Genomic DNA, 16015 nt, shown 5'->3' on the forward strand with positions numbered 1-16015 from the left:
ATTATATTTGACTATCCAAACTCATGTATGATAATAGCCAATGGGGCCTTCACATGGATAAGCAGATTAAGATTCAAAATTTTGTTATTATATCTAAAAATGGGCTTCGAAACTGGGTTTGCATTTTTGATATGTAACATTGACAGTGACCCAAAATTTTGGTCTTCAAAACTGAAAAATTCGATTACATCAAGTTAATCCAAATTAGATGCACCCTATAAAAAATGTTAGCAACTCTTTAAAAATGAAAAAGAAAAAAGAGTGTTATAGTTCAATTGATTGGTATCTCTCGTTTCAACGGAGACATCCATAATTTAACTACACCATCCCCAATCATTGAATTATAAAATAATAATAAATTCTGGGCCTTTACAGGGGTTTAAATTTCAAAATGTAACTTTTAAGAAAGGCCCAATAGGGTTTTAAGTTATGTTTGTCAAAATTCTGCAAAGCTCTCAACAAAACCTCAAAAAAAAGCCCTCCATTTTATCACTTTTTAACATTTGATGTTAAAAACCAAAAGAAAAGAAAACTGAGATTGTCATGGCGCTTCTTCTTAGGCCTTCTTCTTCCTCTTATCTCCTCTCACTTCGTTTCATGGCCTCTCGCTTCCTGGCTTCCTCTTCTCTCCATTCTTCTTGTTCATATCCTCTCTCTTTCTCTCGTCCATCTCTTATCTTCAAGCCATCCAGGTATACTTCTCTCTGTCTTTTTTCTCTCTCTCTCTTTTTGCTTAGTTTCTGTTTGGTTCCATGGAAAACAAAGGAAAATGAGAGAAAACTTTCTTGAATGTGATAAAGATTTGAATTTTTTAAGTGGGTTTTTAAGGAGGAGTGAAGAACTTAGTCTCAGTTTGAGTTAAAAACATAATTTTGCTTTTTTTTTTTTTAATTTTTAATTTTTAATTTTTATTTTTAAAATTTTTAATTTTTGGGTTCTTTTCGTCTGAGTGTTACGAGGACATTTTCTTAGCAACCAAACGGAGTTTTAATGTTTTCTGTTCTTTCTGTTTCTGAAAAAAGGATTATTTTTTTTTCGTTTTCAGTAAAGTAGAGTTGAAGCCAAATGGGGGTTTTTGGGTGGTTTTAGATGGTGTTTGTTTTGTCTTGATGACAATTCTGTGTTTTTTTTGTAGTGTCAGGGTGAATTCTCCATTGAAAAGGGTTTCGTGTCTTTCAACTCGAAATGCGGTGTCTCCGAGGGCTTTCATGTCGACGAGCACCACCGAGGCTCTACAAGGAAGTGCCAGTTCAAAAGCTTATGGTTCTGATCAAATTCAGGTGTAGTTTTAGTTGTTATTGAATTCTAAATTTGCTTATACTAAACATTGTACACTTATATCAGTAATGTAGAAATTGTTATAATGAATTATGCTGTTACTGTATCTGACATTGATTGTATTGGAAGGTGCTTCTTATTGTTGGAAATGGTTTTATTTGAATATCGGCTTTGAGGGGGTTTTAACTTTTCAGGTTGAGAAAGTTCTGGGTTTGGGCTTATACTGGTTTTCTTGATGAAATAGGTACTGCAAGGCTTAGACCCTGTTAGGAAAAGGCCGGGAATGTATATTGGAAGCACGGGACTTCGTGGTTTGCACCATTTGGTATAATCTTCCTCACTTTGGTTTTTGTAGAATTAGTACTATCATTTTGCTGACTTCATCAGAGCCCCTAAAAAAAAATATAATAGTTTTCTTGTTCATTGGTTGTGCTCGTTTAGGTTTATGAAATATTGGATAATGCTGTGGATGAGGCTCAGGCTGGATTTGCTTCTAAAATAGATGTTGTCTTGCATGCTGACGGTTCTGTGAGCATTACTGACAATGGTCGTGGGGTATGGTTTATATTCATTTTTTTCAGTCTGGATATATATATCTGGCTGTAGTATTTTATGTGCATTGTGTTTGTTGGGCTTGTTTTCTACTTGGACATAACTTTGACCAATATCAGTTTGAGCATTTGCTTTTAAGATTTTTGGGCTAGCTTATGTCAAGAGTCTACACATCTCCTGCTGCACATTGCTGAATTTGTTTCTTGATTTGTTATGATGCTGTACAAAATTCAGAGCATTTTGTGTTAAAGAAATTTTCATGAAAAAAAAATTTATTAAGGTTGGAACATTTTGTCATGACATGCTTTTATAAACAATGGTATGTTTTATACATTTATACGCATCTTGATGCCTGCAGAAATTGTACAGTGTGGAGTACACTAAAGCACCAAGAAGTAAGAACTATCATATTGTTCACTCTGGAATGTTAAGAACCAGTAGTCCTAAACCAGGAATAGATTTACAGGAGGAGCAGGGGAATATGATATATTTTTATATTAATTTAGGCTTTCCAATAATATGCTTAAGAAATATGACCTATTTATGCTAGATTTTAATATGTTTTGTTACTAAGTTCACTTGTTTTCTTATTTGACTTGTACAATGCAGATTCCTACTGACTTGCACCCAGTTACCAAGAAATCTTCCCTGGAGACTGTGTTGACGGTATTATTGCATATATTGACAATTTTCATTAGAACTTTTTTTTTTAGGTTAGAATCATCATTTGTCTACCACTTAAAATAAATGAAGATTTATGGTTCCCTGCATTCCTGAATATATAGTTTGATGTGCTTATTGTTGGTATACCTTTCCATGGTATCATCTAGCTTCTCAAACTATGTTTGGGTGATTGGTCAAGCAAATTGTAAAATCCAAATTCCTCATTGTCCATGGAGCACTCTATTTCCACCACTTGCACTAAATTATATGTTAATTGGCATTATTTTTACTATGCACAAAAGAAAGGTGGTTTTCTGGCCAACAAGACATGCTTGGTAAATTAAAAGGTTCTCTTTGTATCTACATTTCTTAAAACTAACCTACTATGTCAGACTTTCAAGGAGATGAATAAATTCAATGCGTATAAGTGAACTTTGAATTATAGTGTTTTGATATGTGGCTTGTCCAAAAAAAAGTATTTGGTTTGGGTGATGAAATTTAAATGCACCTTGTTAACTGGAAGTCTACATCAGCCAATACAATCGGGTGGTTTGGGGATTAGAAGTTTCACTAATTTTAACACTGCTTTATTGGGAAAATGGTTTTGGCATTTTGCTATGGAGACAAATGCTATGTGGAGAACTGTAATAGCTAACAAATATGGCAGTGATGGGGGGTGGTTGGTGTTCTGGAGCTACAAATGAACCCTATGGGGTTTCTTTATGGAAGTACATAAGAGGTAGTTGGGAAAAGTTTTCTCAAAATATCAAATTTGAGGTGGGAAGGGGTCTTCGAATATGTTTTTAGGACGATTTATGGTGAGGAGAATTATCTCTCAAGGAAGCTTTTCCGATGTTGTATTGCATAGCAATAAATAAGGATGTGTTTGTAGCAGAGTATTTGTGTTGGCTTAATGGGATTGCGCACTGGGATGTGCTTTTTGTTAGACCGATACAAGATTGGGAACTGGTAAGTTTGGAATCTTACTTTGCTCTTCTTTATTATTCTAAGGTGGATGGGAAAGAGGAAGATAAAGTTGTATGGGTAACTGCCTGGAGTGGTTCTTTTGAAATGTGGTCATTCTATTCAATTTTATCTGATAGAAGTAATCACCCCCTCCCCTGGAAAAGTATTTGGAAGGTGAAAGCTCCTGCTAAGTTAGCTTTTTTCACTTGAACAGTGGCGAAGGGGAGGATTCTAACTTTGGATAATTTGAGGAAGAGAAATGTTTGAGTTGTTAACAGGTATTTTGTGTAAAAATGATTGGGAATTGGTGGACAACCTGCTCATTTATTGTCCTTTTGCCTCTGAGTTATGGTCCTTTGTATTTAGCTTGTTTGGTATTTCCTGGGTTATGCCTAAACAAGTGATTGAGTTGCTTGCTTGTTTGTTTAGAGGTGTTGGGCAACATAGTTTGGCATCTGTTTAGGATGTTATCCGTAGTTTAATATGTGGAACATCTGGCAAGAACAGAACAACGGAATTTTTGAAGGGGAGGAGTGTTCTATCATTGAGTTGAAGCGCATTTTTCTTCTGTCCTTGTTTGAATGGAGGACTGCTTTGATCAGTCTTGACATACCCTCTGTTTTAGATTTTGTAGATTTATGTAATTTTGGGTAGACATTTGCTTTCCTTGTACGCATCCTGTGTACCAATGAATTTGCTTCTCCTGTTTTTCTCATTTGTTCTATCATTGCGTTGAAGCGCATTTTTCTTCTGTCCTTGTTTGAATGGAGGACTGCTTTGATCAGTCTTGACATACCCTCTGTTTTAGATTTTGTAGATTTATGTAATTTTGGGTAGACATTTGCTTTCCTTGTATGCATCCTGTGTACCAATGAATTTGCTTCTCCTGTTTTTCTCATTTTTTCAATAAATTTTTTATTTACTGATAAAAAAAAATAGTTTGACCCTTGTTTCTTGTGGGAAATTCTTCTTCTTCTTCTTCTTCTTCTTATTATTATTATTTATAACAATTCTGCTTATATTGATAAATATTCATACTTATCAAAATTTGCAGGTATTACATGCGGGTGGTAAATTTGGTGGCTCCAGTAGTGGATATTCTGTGTCAGGCGGTTTGCATGGTGTGGGTTTGTCTGTTGTTAATGCCTTGTCTGAGGTCTGCATTGTCTCTCTTATCACTTCTTTTTGCTACTTTTCTCCTATGATCATAAAGTATCTACATTTGTATCTACTTATAAGATTTTTTGAGGACTGTTAATTCCTTTATGGCTATGGATCAAGTTGTGAAATATCTTTTATATGTATTATAAATTTTTTTGCACCGGGGGGGGGGGGGGAGGTGGGTGGGTTCTATACTAATTACTGCATTTCCATTAAGGTGGTTTAACTTTACTCAGGAATATAACCTTTATGGGTTTTTATTTATTATTATTATTTTTTTACATAAGGATTGGTTTTTACTTTAATGTATGTATGAATTATACTTCGTAATGCATATGTAACACATCAGGAAAAAAAGGTTCAAACTAAAAGGGAGTTAGATGGCAATCATATTATAACATCTTGACATATCATCATGGTAATAATGAACATTTGAGGATTTTCCTGTAATTGATTTTTCTTCACTTGCATTGTCTATGTTTGGGGTTTGCAGTTCTTGCTTCGCACTATGGATGCAGAGGGGAAATCACATTATAACACCTTGATATAGATTAGTTTTTCCTTAATTGAGTTTTTGTCACTTGTTATGTCTTGCATTGTCTATATTTGAGGTTTCCAGCGCTGGCTATCATTGTATGGAAGACTCAATTGTGATGTCTTACTTCACAGGCACTAGAAGTTACCATTTGGCGTGATGGAATGGAATATGAGCAAAAATATGCTCGCGGGAACCCTGTGACAACTTTATTAAGTCAAATTCTTCCCCCTGAATTGAAAGATCATCAAGGAACACGAATCAGATTTTGGCCTGACAAAGAAGGTCTTCTATGACCCTCCAAACCTCATATACATTTTATGGTTTTTGGATTATGAATTATACCACTTTATATATTGGTAGTCACAATGATTAATGTATATGCTTTGTTTGATTCTGGGCATGCAGTTTTCACTACCGCTATTCAGTTTGACTACAACACAATAGCTGGACGAATTAGGGAGCTAGCTTTTCTCAATCCTAAGGTAGAATCATAGCTTTTGATTAGGTGAATTGATGTTTCCTCACATATGATAACTCATGGATTTTTAATAATTATTCATGGAAAGTTATGTTCTTCATGTGGCATGCTGGTGGCAATATGAAATTTCTCTGATTCTTTGTATTTCACAGTTTACAATCTCCTGTGACTTGACCTTTGCAGCTTACTATTGCTCTGAAAAAAGAGGATAGTGATCCGGACAAGAACCAGTATAATGAGTACTTCTACGCTGGGGGATTGATTGAATATGTGACATGGCTAAATACTGATAAGGTATGCTTGACCTTTAACCATCTTCACTTTTTTTGTAGTGCATCTGTAGTTGTTCTGTTCCACTTGGATGTAGGATTCATATTGGTTTGAGATCTGTTATGAACCTCTTTATACACACACATGCACACGTACATGTTCCTTTGTAAGTATTTATATCATGTATAGCAGCATTTGTGTATCTTTTTATATGACTAGTAATGCATGGAGGCTTTCAAATGAGTGAAGTGGATGGTGTAAGAATACCAGCAATCCCTCTAGAGTAGCTTTCTTTGTATGGACTGCTGTCTTAGGGAAATGCTTGACGATTGATAACTTACGAAAAAATGTGTGGATTTTGGATTGGTGCTACATGTGCAAGAGTAATGGTGAATCGGTTGACCATCTCTTCCTTCACTGTTCCATTGCTATGGATCTATGGTCTATGGTTTTGGGTTTATTTGGAGTATCTTGGGTTATGCCGCATACTGTTTTGGGGCTGTTAGGGTGTTGGCAAGGCAGCTTTGGTCGTCATCGAAATGGTTTTATATGGTCCATTGTTCCTCATGGCTTAATGTGGTGTCTTTGGAGGGAGAGAAATAGTCGTTGTTTTGAAGATATTGAGAGATTTATTCTGGACCTCAAGCTTTTCTTTTTTTGAACTTTATTGGATTGGTTGTTTGCTTTGCAAAACCAGTCATTCCCTTCTTTTATTGATTTCCTAGATTCTTGCAATTTTTGTATTTGATTTGCTGTCCCCTTGTTCACTCCCTGTGTTCTAGGGTGCTTCATTTTTGGTATCAATATATCTTATTACTTATCAAAAAAGATTTCAGTTGACACTACTAAATTCTAATTTCTATACTCGGCATAATTTAAATATGATTTATCTTAGTGTGCATTCATATTTGCGTTTGCATGAACATTCTATATCCATATTCCATAATGTAATGTTACTCTACCAGTGGGTCTAAAAAATTGAACCTAGCTCATTCTTAATGAGACAGCTGGATACCACTAGGTCACAAACCCTGTGATGAATAGGATGATCTGATATTTTATTTTATTTTATTTTTTATATTATGATTCTTGTGATATTTGACCATCTATGGGCTTCTTGGCATTTGCATCTTTTTTTGAAGTTGGTAGACTGATGATTCTTTGATTTAGAAACCGCTTCATGATGTCGTGGGTTTCAGAAAAGAAAAAGAGGGCATTTCAATTGATGTAGCTCTCCAATGGTAAATCATTTAATCCCCTGTTCCTGCGCATGTTTAAATTTTCCTTCTTCATCTGATATGGAATACAAAGAGAAAAGATACAATTTCTATCAACTTTCATTTTTTGGTGGGAATAGGGGTGTTGTTAAAACAATTTTTTATCCTTTATAAAGTGATGGATCTGTACCTTTCCTATTGGTGCTTGCATCACTCTGTGAGTTGGGATTAACATTGTGTTGTCAAAATTAGGGGATGTATCATATGTCAAGGACATCAATTCTCAAATTATTGGGATAACATTATGCAAATTATTGATGATCATTTCTTGTATTTAATGATTTGATTATTAATTCATTTATTCTCTACTAGGTGTTCAGATGCATATTCAGATACAATGCTGGGATATGCTAACAGCATACGTACGGTTGATGGCGGCACCCATATAGATGGTACAAAGGCTGCTTTAACAAGAACTCTGAATAGCCTTGGGAAGAAGTCAAAATCTATCAAGGTGCATTTTTTCTTCCATTTTTCAAGGGGTTTCTCCAACCATACCAACAAACTCTGATTGTTACTTTTTTTTTCCTGGGATTTTAGGGTGGGAGAGGTCTTTGATTAGTAATAAAATCAATTTGAAGCACAAAAGGCAACAAGGAAAAAAAAAAAAAAAAAAACTGAAAAAGACAATAAATTATGATCTAAAATTAAAAAGATCACAAATAACTTATGTATCTTTTTGGTGGATATTCCCTTCTTCATCCAACTCCTACTGGTTCCAAGGCAATGATTCTTTCATTTCTTTTTTGGATGGACTGTAAGGGGAAGGGGGTTGGTTTCAGATGAGTATGAAACTTAGCTATCACAGCCTTTTTTTTTGGGAGGGGGGGGGGTGTGGGTGAATGAAATGAGTATGGCCCCATCTAAAATGGACCCATTGAGGAGTTGGGTAACTATAATTTCTGCTACAAATGTCAGGTCAGACAATTTTACCATGGCTTTAGATTCATCTTATTGTGAAAGTAAGTACAAGGGTAAATCAGATGCGTCTGCATGTCTAGCTGTATGCTTGAAGGACCGCATGATATGTTTCCATTATGAGCTTCTAAAGGTTTTGTCCTGCCTTCCATCTTCTAAATGTCTTAAGTTTCTCTTCATGGTGTTTAAAGAAACAGAAAAACAAAAAATGGTTGAGTTTTTCACCAGAGAACAAGTTACCAAAGTTCTGCTGTACGGTTGTGAGTTGTAGTTACCTATAGAAACAGGCTGTTCTGCTTGTATTATTTAAGAAGTGAATGTCCCCATAGTACATCCCCAATGTACTAGGGTTGGCTATTTTTTTCTTAATAAAATTTTTTCGTTACCTATCAAAAAAAAAGAAAAAGAAAAGTGAATGCCTCCTAGGCAAGTCTCAGGAATATGTGATTTTAAGATTTTACTGCCTTCCATTGATTCTTGTGAGCCATACATTAAACATGAGTAGAAAGTAAAATGAAACTAGCTCAAATTTCAATATTGTAAAGTTTCATCTGTATTATTCCAGGATAAGGACATTACTTTAAGTGGTGAACATGTGAGGGAGGGATTAACATGTGTTGTCTCAGTCAAGGTTCCAAATCCAGAGTTTGAAGGACAAACAAAGGTATTGCCTGTTTTATAATATTCGAAATTGAGAACTGATTTCTTTTGCTCACACAGTTGCTCAAACGCAGTTCCATAATTGCTGTTATCTTATTGTACTGGTTTTTCTGTCTGTTGCCAAAAGACTAGGTTGGGAAATCCGGAGGTGCGAAAAGTGGTTGATCAATCTGTTCAAGAATATCTTACTGAATACTTGGAGTTACATCCAGATATACTTGATTTAATCCTTTCCAAGTCTTTAAATGCTCTCAAGGTATCTTGTTGTGGCTCAAAACACTACTTTGATTCAGTAGCGATTTTGCTAGTCAAAACGCTCTTGCTTAGTATGTCCACCATCTACATATCTTAAAATTCAGACCTTTCCCTCTTATCTATTGTTTCCCTTTTTAGGCAGCTCTGGCAGCAAAGAGGGCAAGGGAATTGGTGAGACAAAAGAGTGTACTGAGATCATCATCTCTTCCTGGAAAACTAGCTGATTGCTCATCCACAAATCCTGAAGAGGCAGGTATGTTTTGTTTTTTTTTTCTTGTGAGAGCTCTCTCTTGTTTTTAATTTCAGCAACATTATGTAGATGTGTATTCTAATGAGAAGTTTATTACTTGATAAGTTCCTATGACGTGATGTCTTTATTTACTTCTGAATCTTCTGATCTGAACTTCATATCCACAATGTTTCATGATTCCTCTTTGCTCCATCTATTCGGGCTTTCTTTTCCCTTACTCTAACTCTCTTTTATGATGTAACTTGTTGGCTATTTACATGCTAATTATATATTTGCTTCTGTAGAATTTTTTTACAGCGTCTTTTTTTTTTTTTCCTTCATTTTCTGCTGTTTGTTCTTATCAGAAAACTGTGTTTGTACCTCCATCATTATTTCTTTTTTTCCTGCTCTTTAATTTCTTTTTAGAAGTTGAACTTATCAAATATCTACATTTATTCCATTTTATTTTCTTCCATACAGTTGTGCAAACACATTGGTTTGTTATGTCTTTTTTCTTGCTCTCTCTATCTCTATAGAAAGCTGCATTTTGCCTTTTTATTTTCATTATATATTTCTTAATAATAAAGAAAAAGAATTGATGTTCCTACTTAATCTTTTATAAGTTGATGTTAGGTTTCAAATTTTGATGCATTTGCATGCTGGAAAACTTTAATGTATTAGTAAATTGTATCTACCATAGTTGTCAAAACGCAAATTGTTTTGTGATCAATGTCATATTTTTTTGGTATTTCTTGTCAATGTTGTCATATTGTATGTGAATCATAAGATACATCAACACTTTTTAAATTTTTTATAAAAAAAATTAGAGTTCTTTACATATATATTGGGAAATAATTGTAGTCATTTGTGCAATAATATTTACATATCATTACATAAGACAAATAAAAATATACGTATTCAAATTAATTTTACTTAAAGATGATAGCATGACTTATTTTGATAATTCTTTTTCTGAACATATTGTTTCAATAATTATATAGTTCCTAATATTTTAATGGGAAAACTATACAATTGAAATGGAACAAAGGAAAAGGGAGCCCCATGTGAACCAACATACATAACAACACAGTTCATACTTCATATCTAGTGATAAATTTGCAATGCATCATCCTCCTATAAAGCTCATCACAACACATGGTCCTCAGCATCAAATGTGTCATCTATAAAGGCAGCCACTTATTACCCCGAAATTGAGCTCCTCTTCCCTTTCTCTCTCATCCCCTTTTTCTGCAATGAAGAAGACACAGAAACCTCAAACCTCACCATTGCCTCCTTTAAACAGAGCCCTTTCAAGACCAACCTTTCTGGCTCTCTCTCTCTCTATCTTTCTCTCTGTGACTGTCCCATAAGCCACCCCAATGCTTTAGGCCAGAAACAAGTAATTGTACTACTACTTTTCAAATGGATTCTGTATCACTCAGTTTGACATCATCCTTCAGCAGATTGTTTACAACCTCCCTGGCACCTTGCCTTCTTTCTCAAAGATTCAGCACAAGTTCAGGTACAGAACAATACAAACCCATACATTGATTCATTACAATTTTGATTTTCCCACCATACACAGACGCGAATCATTGGATACATGAGCCTCCCCATTACACAAATACAATTCAACACGTTTTACTGATTTGAATTCTATGGGATACGTAGTGTCCAATACTAACAATTGTGGTATACTATATATGCATAAATGCATGTTTATTGTTCTATTTTACTAGTACATGTAAACTTGTATGCACCTTATCTCACAGCCATTTTACTTCTCCCTGAAAAGAAAAAATTTAATCAGTGTATCTGTGAATGATTCAATGGCTCCTTAATTCTTTCTCTAATTTGCTGGATTTTCTTGATTGTTGTATTTTTAACTGAGTTATGATGCACCTCTAGTACACAAGCTGTGTACTTGGAGGCACCTCTTCTTCTTTTTATGTTTGTTTGTTTGTTTGTTTTTGTTTTGTTTTTTTTTTGTTTTTTTTTTTTGTTTTGTTTTTTTTTTTTTGTTTTGTTTTCATTCAATAAAATTTACTTATTAAAAATAAAAAAAAATCTTAGGTTTGAAATTTCACCATGTATCCCATGGTAGAGAAGCTCCACATCCTGGGCATTATAGTTCAAGAAATCTTCTGTAACGAGTTTGTACCATATTTCCTAACCTTAGATTCAATAATGAGTATATAAGTTCAAGATCCTATAAAGCTTTTCACAATGATTTTGATATTTATATGTAAGTTGTATATTACCTTACAATACGTGTAAAATTCATGACGCGTCTAACTATTGTATTGAACTTTACTAAGCCTATTTATAAGAACAAGATTAAGATTTCGATTCTTATCTATTATTATCATAGTCTAGTGGTCAATTCTTACCATTGAGTTCATTTTGATCGCTACTTGGTATTCAAGAATGGTACCATTTTTTATTATTTATAATTGGATCGCTCCTTTGATAGCAGAAATGACTCAAGCAGTTATTTGTGTTGTTGCTAGGATGCTTTAACTCCATCATCTAATTCAGCGAAATGGAGAAATTTTTATTTATTGCCTTGGTTTGACAAAACCAATTGGATGTATTTATTTATGAGAGTGGTGGTTGTAATAGTTGAGTTAAAAGTTGATAACCAATTCCTAAACTTGGATTTCTCTAGTCTCTTTTGGCCTCAATTTATGTTAAGAGCATAAGGAACATTTTCACACGATTAGTTTGAGCATTTAAAATTTGATATTGGTTATTGTACTCTTGCAGAGATCTTTATAGTTGAAGGAGATTCAGCTGGTGGAAGTGCAAAACAAGGTCGTGATAGGCGCTTTCAGGTAAAGTTTAGCTTCTCCCAGTTGGTAGTTTGGCAATATTGATATGTCTCAATCTACTAGAAATTGTGCAAGCTTGTCAAGAACAATTGCTAGGAAAGTTCATATTCTTTTCCTACTTATCAAAAAAAAGTTCATATTCTTTTCCTAGTAAAGGCAAATAATAATGTCACAATTAAGTTTGTTTAAGTTCCTACAGATTGCAATTTTAATCTCTGTTAATGCTAAGAAGCTGAAAGGAAATGGTTATAGTGGAAGCAAACTTTAATTTCCTGGAAAGCAAGCATTTCCATTCCTCCTCAGTATTACTGCCAACACAGCTTATTTCTACCAATACAGCTGCTCTACAATTGCGTTGCCAGTTCCCACCTGTACCATCTATGGCACCTCTAAACTGCCACTTTTTTTCATATCATCACCCTTTTCCCAATGTTGGGGACAAATAGAAAGTGTTTGAATGGCTATCTCATGCTTTTAAAATTGTTCATGAGATAGGTTTCTTGGCAACAAAATCTTTTATTTATATATAAAAAAAGAAAAGAAGGTGTTTGACTGGCATCTTGATAATAATTTTCTGATAATATCACAAAAATGTTGGTGCAGGCTATTCTCCCTCTGAGGGGTAAGATATTGAACATTGAAAGAAAGGACGAGGCAGCTATGTACAAAAATGAAGAGATTCAAAATCTCATTCTTGGTCTTGGACTTGGAGTAAAGGTTATATCTTTATTTTCTTTTCTTTGTTCTTACATCTTTTCGTTAATACTTTGTTTAGTTCACATGTCATTATAGAAAATCAAGTGGACTAAAAGAAGAGAAATACAAAGAGAAAAGAAAATGGAGAGAAAATAAAGAGGAGATTTTAGTATCTTTCTTACCCTAGGTCTCTCTATACTGAAGAGAAAATTTTGTTGGGCTTGAGAGGAAAATATGTCAATATAATCCTCACTTTCTTTTATTCTGTCCTCTACAAACCAAAATCTGGAAAAGAAGAGAATTCAAAAACTCTCTCCTTTAAGGATCAGCTGAACAGTGTTAAAAAAAAAAGTTAATTGCTTAGCCATTCATTGTGTATATATATGCGTGTATGTTTGTGTATAATTTCTTTTTTCCGTTTCAGGGGGAGGACTTTAAAAAGGAGGCTCTACGATATCACAAGATTATCATCTTAACAGATGCTGATGTAGATGGTGCTCACATCCGGACATTGTTGCTGACATTTTTCTTTAGATATCAGGTAGAAAATGGAACTAATTGTCTGCAAATTCATTCTATGAAAACTAAGGGAAAAAAACCCTACTCCAAATGCCGAATGAATTCAATCTAAAATAGGAACTTGATGCAGTATTTATTGTTTGCAGAGAGCCCTATTTGATGAAGGTTGCATATATGTTGGTGTTCCACCACTTTACAAGGTTTGCCTTTGGCTATAATGTAACCAGGGAGCATCTATTTTGAATAATGAAGTTAAGTTGCTGTTGTATTATTCTGAAATGAGCAGGTTGAAAGGGGAAAGCAAGCATACTACTGCTATGATGATGCTGAACTTAGAAAGCTTCAGAGTTCTTTCCCTTCAAATGCATCATACAACATTCAGAGGTTTAAAGGTAAGATAAAAACCAATTTTGTTGTGATGAATGCATTGGGAGGTCTTATTCTCACACACTCAGGCACACACATACGTACTCTTTATGCTCCATTTTGTTTGTCTGGTATACAAAATCCAACTTTTTAAGGGAACATCATTTAATGCTTTGTCTCTTAGAGAAAGATATATAAGTTTTCAAAATTGCCCTTATAAACTTTCAAGAATTTAAACCTGGATAAAATAAAGGGCTTGGGATATTGGGAAGTCAATAAATTAAAGACCACTTACTTTTAAAACTGGCCAAGTATTTTGGGACAGCCAAAAATGGATACTAAACAAACAAATTGGCTGTGCAAAATACTGTATGAATTGTGTAATGGTTATGCTCTGATATCTCTGCAATCTGCCATGGTAAATTCTATGTGTGACATATTTATGAGTTTGCAAGCCCTCTTTTTTGTCATGCTCTGTGCTGCGGGGAATTTAAGTGATGACAAACGTTATTCTTAAGTTTCTACTTGTTGGCTTTCCATATAGTTTGTTCTATGAGTGGGAGTCAGCTAACTATTTAATTCATGGTAGCAATGAGCTATACCTCAAATGGCACTTCATCCTTCTTTATTAATGGGATAGAGGGTAAGGTCGTGGGTGCAAGACCCATGGGTGCATAACTTACAATAAAAAAAAAAAATCAGGTTTCTAGTTGGTTTGAGTTATATATACCATAATATCTATATGCATGCAATGCAGGCCTAGGAGAGATGATGCCTACACAATTGTGGGAAACAACAATGGATCCAGAGCAAAGGTTGCTAAAGCAATTAGTGGTTGAAGATGCCGCTGAAGCAAATGTTGTCTTTTCCTCCCTTATGGGTTCCCGGGTAAGTAGATCATGATTCATGAATATGGGGGCGTTTTAGTTGTCTTATGATAAAGTGAGCTCTTGGCTAATTGGCTAGCTGCTTACAATTTTTATTATTTTAATAAATTAAGTTGAGATGGTGTTTTCACCTTTTGTAGTTGGGGGATTGTATGATTCTCTCTCTCAAATAAAAAAAAAAAACTGAAGGAATTGAATTCTGTCATCTTATGCACAAATTATAATGTTATTTTTGAAAAAATTACATGACTTTCGATTTTGTATCACCTTATACTTTCTAGGTCTTATGTTAAGTTTCTCAACTGCAATGCCAGATGATGGAGTAATATTACTGTTTCCTGGCAATTGTCATTATTTGTAATATTCCAGAATTCTGTCTTGTGATATTTCTGCAGAAGCTAATGGTTCTTGTTCAATCTTAGGTGGATTTTCGGAAGGAGCTCATACAGAATTCTGCAAGCATGATTAACCTTAACCAGTTAGATATTTAAGGGTGCCTTAAGTGTACAAGCATTATGTATACAGCCCACAAGACAGATAAGTGAAAAGTGAAAACTTGTTTAGAGTTATGTAGTGGTAGTGCAGGAGCTTCATTGCTGCATCTTCTTATTCATTGTGATTGACACCATGTCCAAAGGCATCCCGTTTTCCTGAGCCTTGGGTTAAAATGCATGGAATTGTATTCTTTTGGGTGTGGTAGGAAAATTTAGGATGGTAGATAGGTGCAGATTTTGACATAGTATACAAGTAATGTTGTAGTGTTGTTACCATATCATGGTTTTTCTTTGAAGTTGTATTATTTGACATGAGAATATGAGCTCCAATGTTACCAAAATATTCAATCCACCCTTGATCATCTAGAGTGTACAGTTGGTGTATATGCACTGCTTCACCCTACTTGCTAATACTTTTGGCTGTTCTCCAGATACTTTATAAAATTTATGAAATATTCTCGTGGCTAATGTATTGTCTTTTACATATTTTTCTGGCAAGATAGATTTTGTTTTAGTTTAATATAAAGTTGTGTGACTCTGTTTCTATTTAGCATGCCATCCTACTAAAAAATTGAAGCTTTTTGACCCACACGACAGTTTTCTAGTTCACATCCAGTGTAGGCAATTGGGAATTTTACACCATGCTGAGCTTGAATTCATGGGCTTTCTTGAAGGATTTTGATTTACAAGTTACAGTTAATTTTTGGTTTTTTACACACTTCCACAATATATAATGTTTCCCTTTTAAGCTTTGCCAAGGGCTATTGTTGATTTGATTTCTAAAATTTCAATTTTGCCAATGTCAATCCTAACGTTTGAATAGAATCTTGAGGGACTAAATAGAAAAATTAAAATTGACAGCCCTATTGCCAAAATGTAATGTACCCTAATGCGTATTATCCGTTTCTCTTTGATTTCCTTCTATTTGATTTGTAACAAAATGACCTCAGGGGTGGCCGTGTAGTAGGAATTTTTGG

The 16015-nt window shown here is 34.4% G+C and overlaps 1 protein-coding gene across 1 annotated transcript; it reads left to right on the top strand.

Moving 5' to 3' along the window:
- Positions 1 to 468: 468 nt before the first annotated feature.
- LOC115952948 (DNA gyrase subunit B, chloroplastic/mitochondrial-like) lies at positions 469 to 15524 on the top strand. Its single transcript, XM_031070320.1, has 21 exons — positions 469 to 692; positions 1136 to 1280; positions 1523 to 1603; positions 1720 to 1833; positions 2440 to 2496; positions 4514 to 4615; positions 5290 to 5440; positions 5564 to 5640; positions 5820 to 5930; positions 7077 to 7147; positions 7496 to 7637; positions 8667 to 8765; positions 8889 to 9017; positions 9155 to 9269; positions 12012 to 12079; positions 12680 to 12793; positions 13197 to 13313; positions 13438 to 13491; positions 13578 to 13683; positions 14415 to 14545; positions 14967 to 15524. The coding sequence occupies exons 1-21, from the start codon at positions 544 to 546 to the stop codon at positions 15033 to 15035; spliced, it is 2202 nt and encodes a 733-aa protein (XP_030926180.1). The 5' UTR covers positions 469 to 543; the 3' UTR covers positions 15036 to 15524.
- Positions 15525 to 16015: the final 491 nt, after the last annotated feature.

Source organism: Quercus lobata, chromosome 7 (assembly GCF_001633185.2).
Source record: "Quercus lobata isolate SW786 chromosome 7, ValleyOak3.0 Primary Assembly, whole genome shotgun sequence".
NCBI classification, from domain to species: domain Eukaryota; kingdom Viridiplantae; phylum Streptophyta; class Magnoliopsida; order Fagales; family Fagaceae; genus Quercus; species Quercus lobata.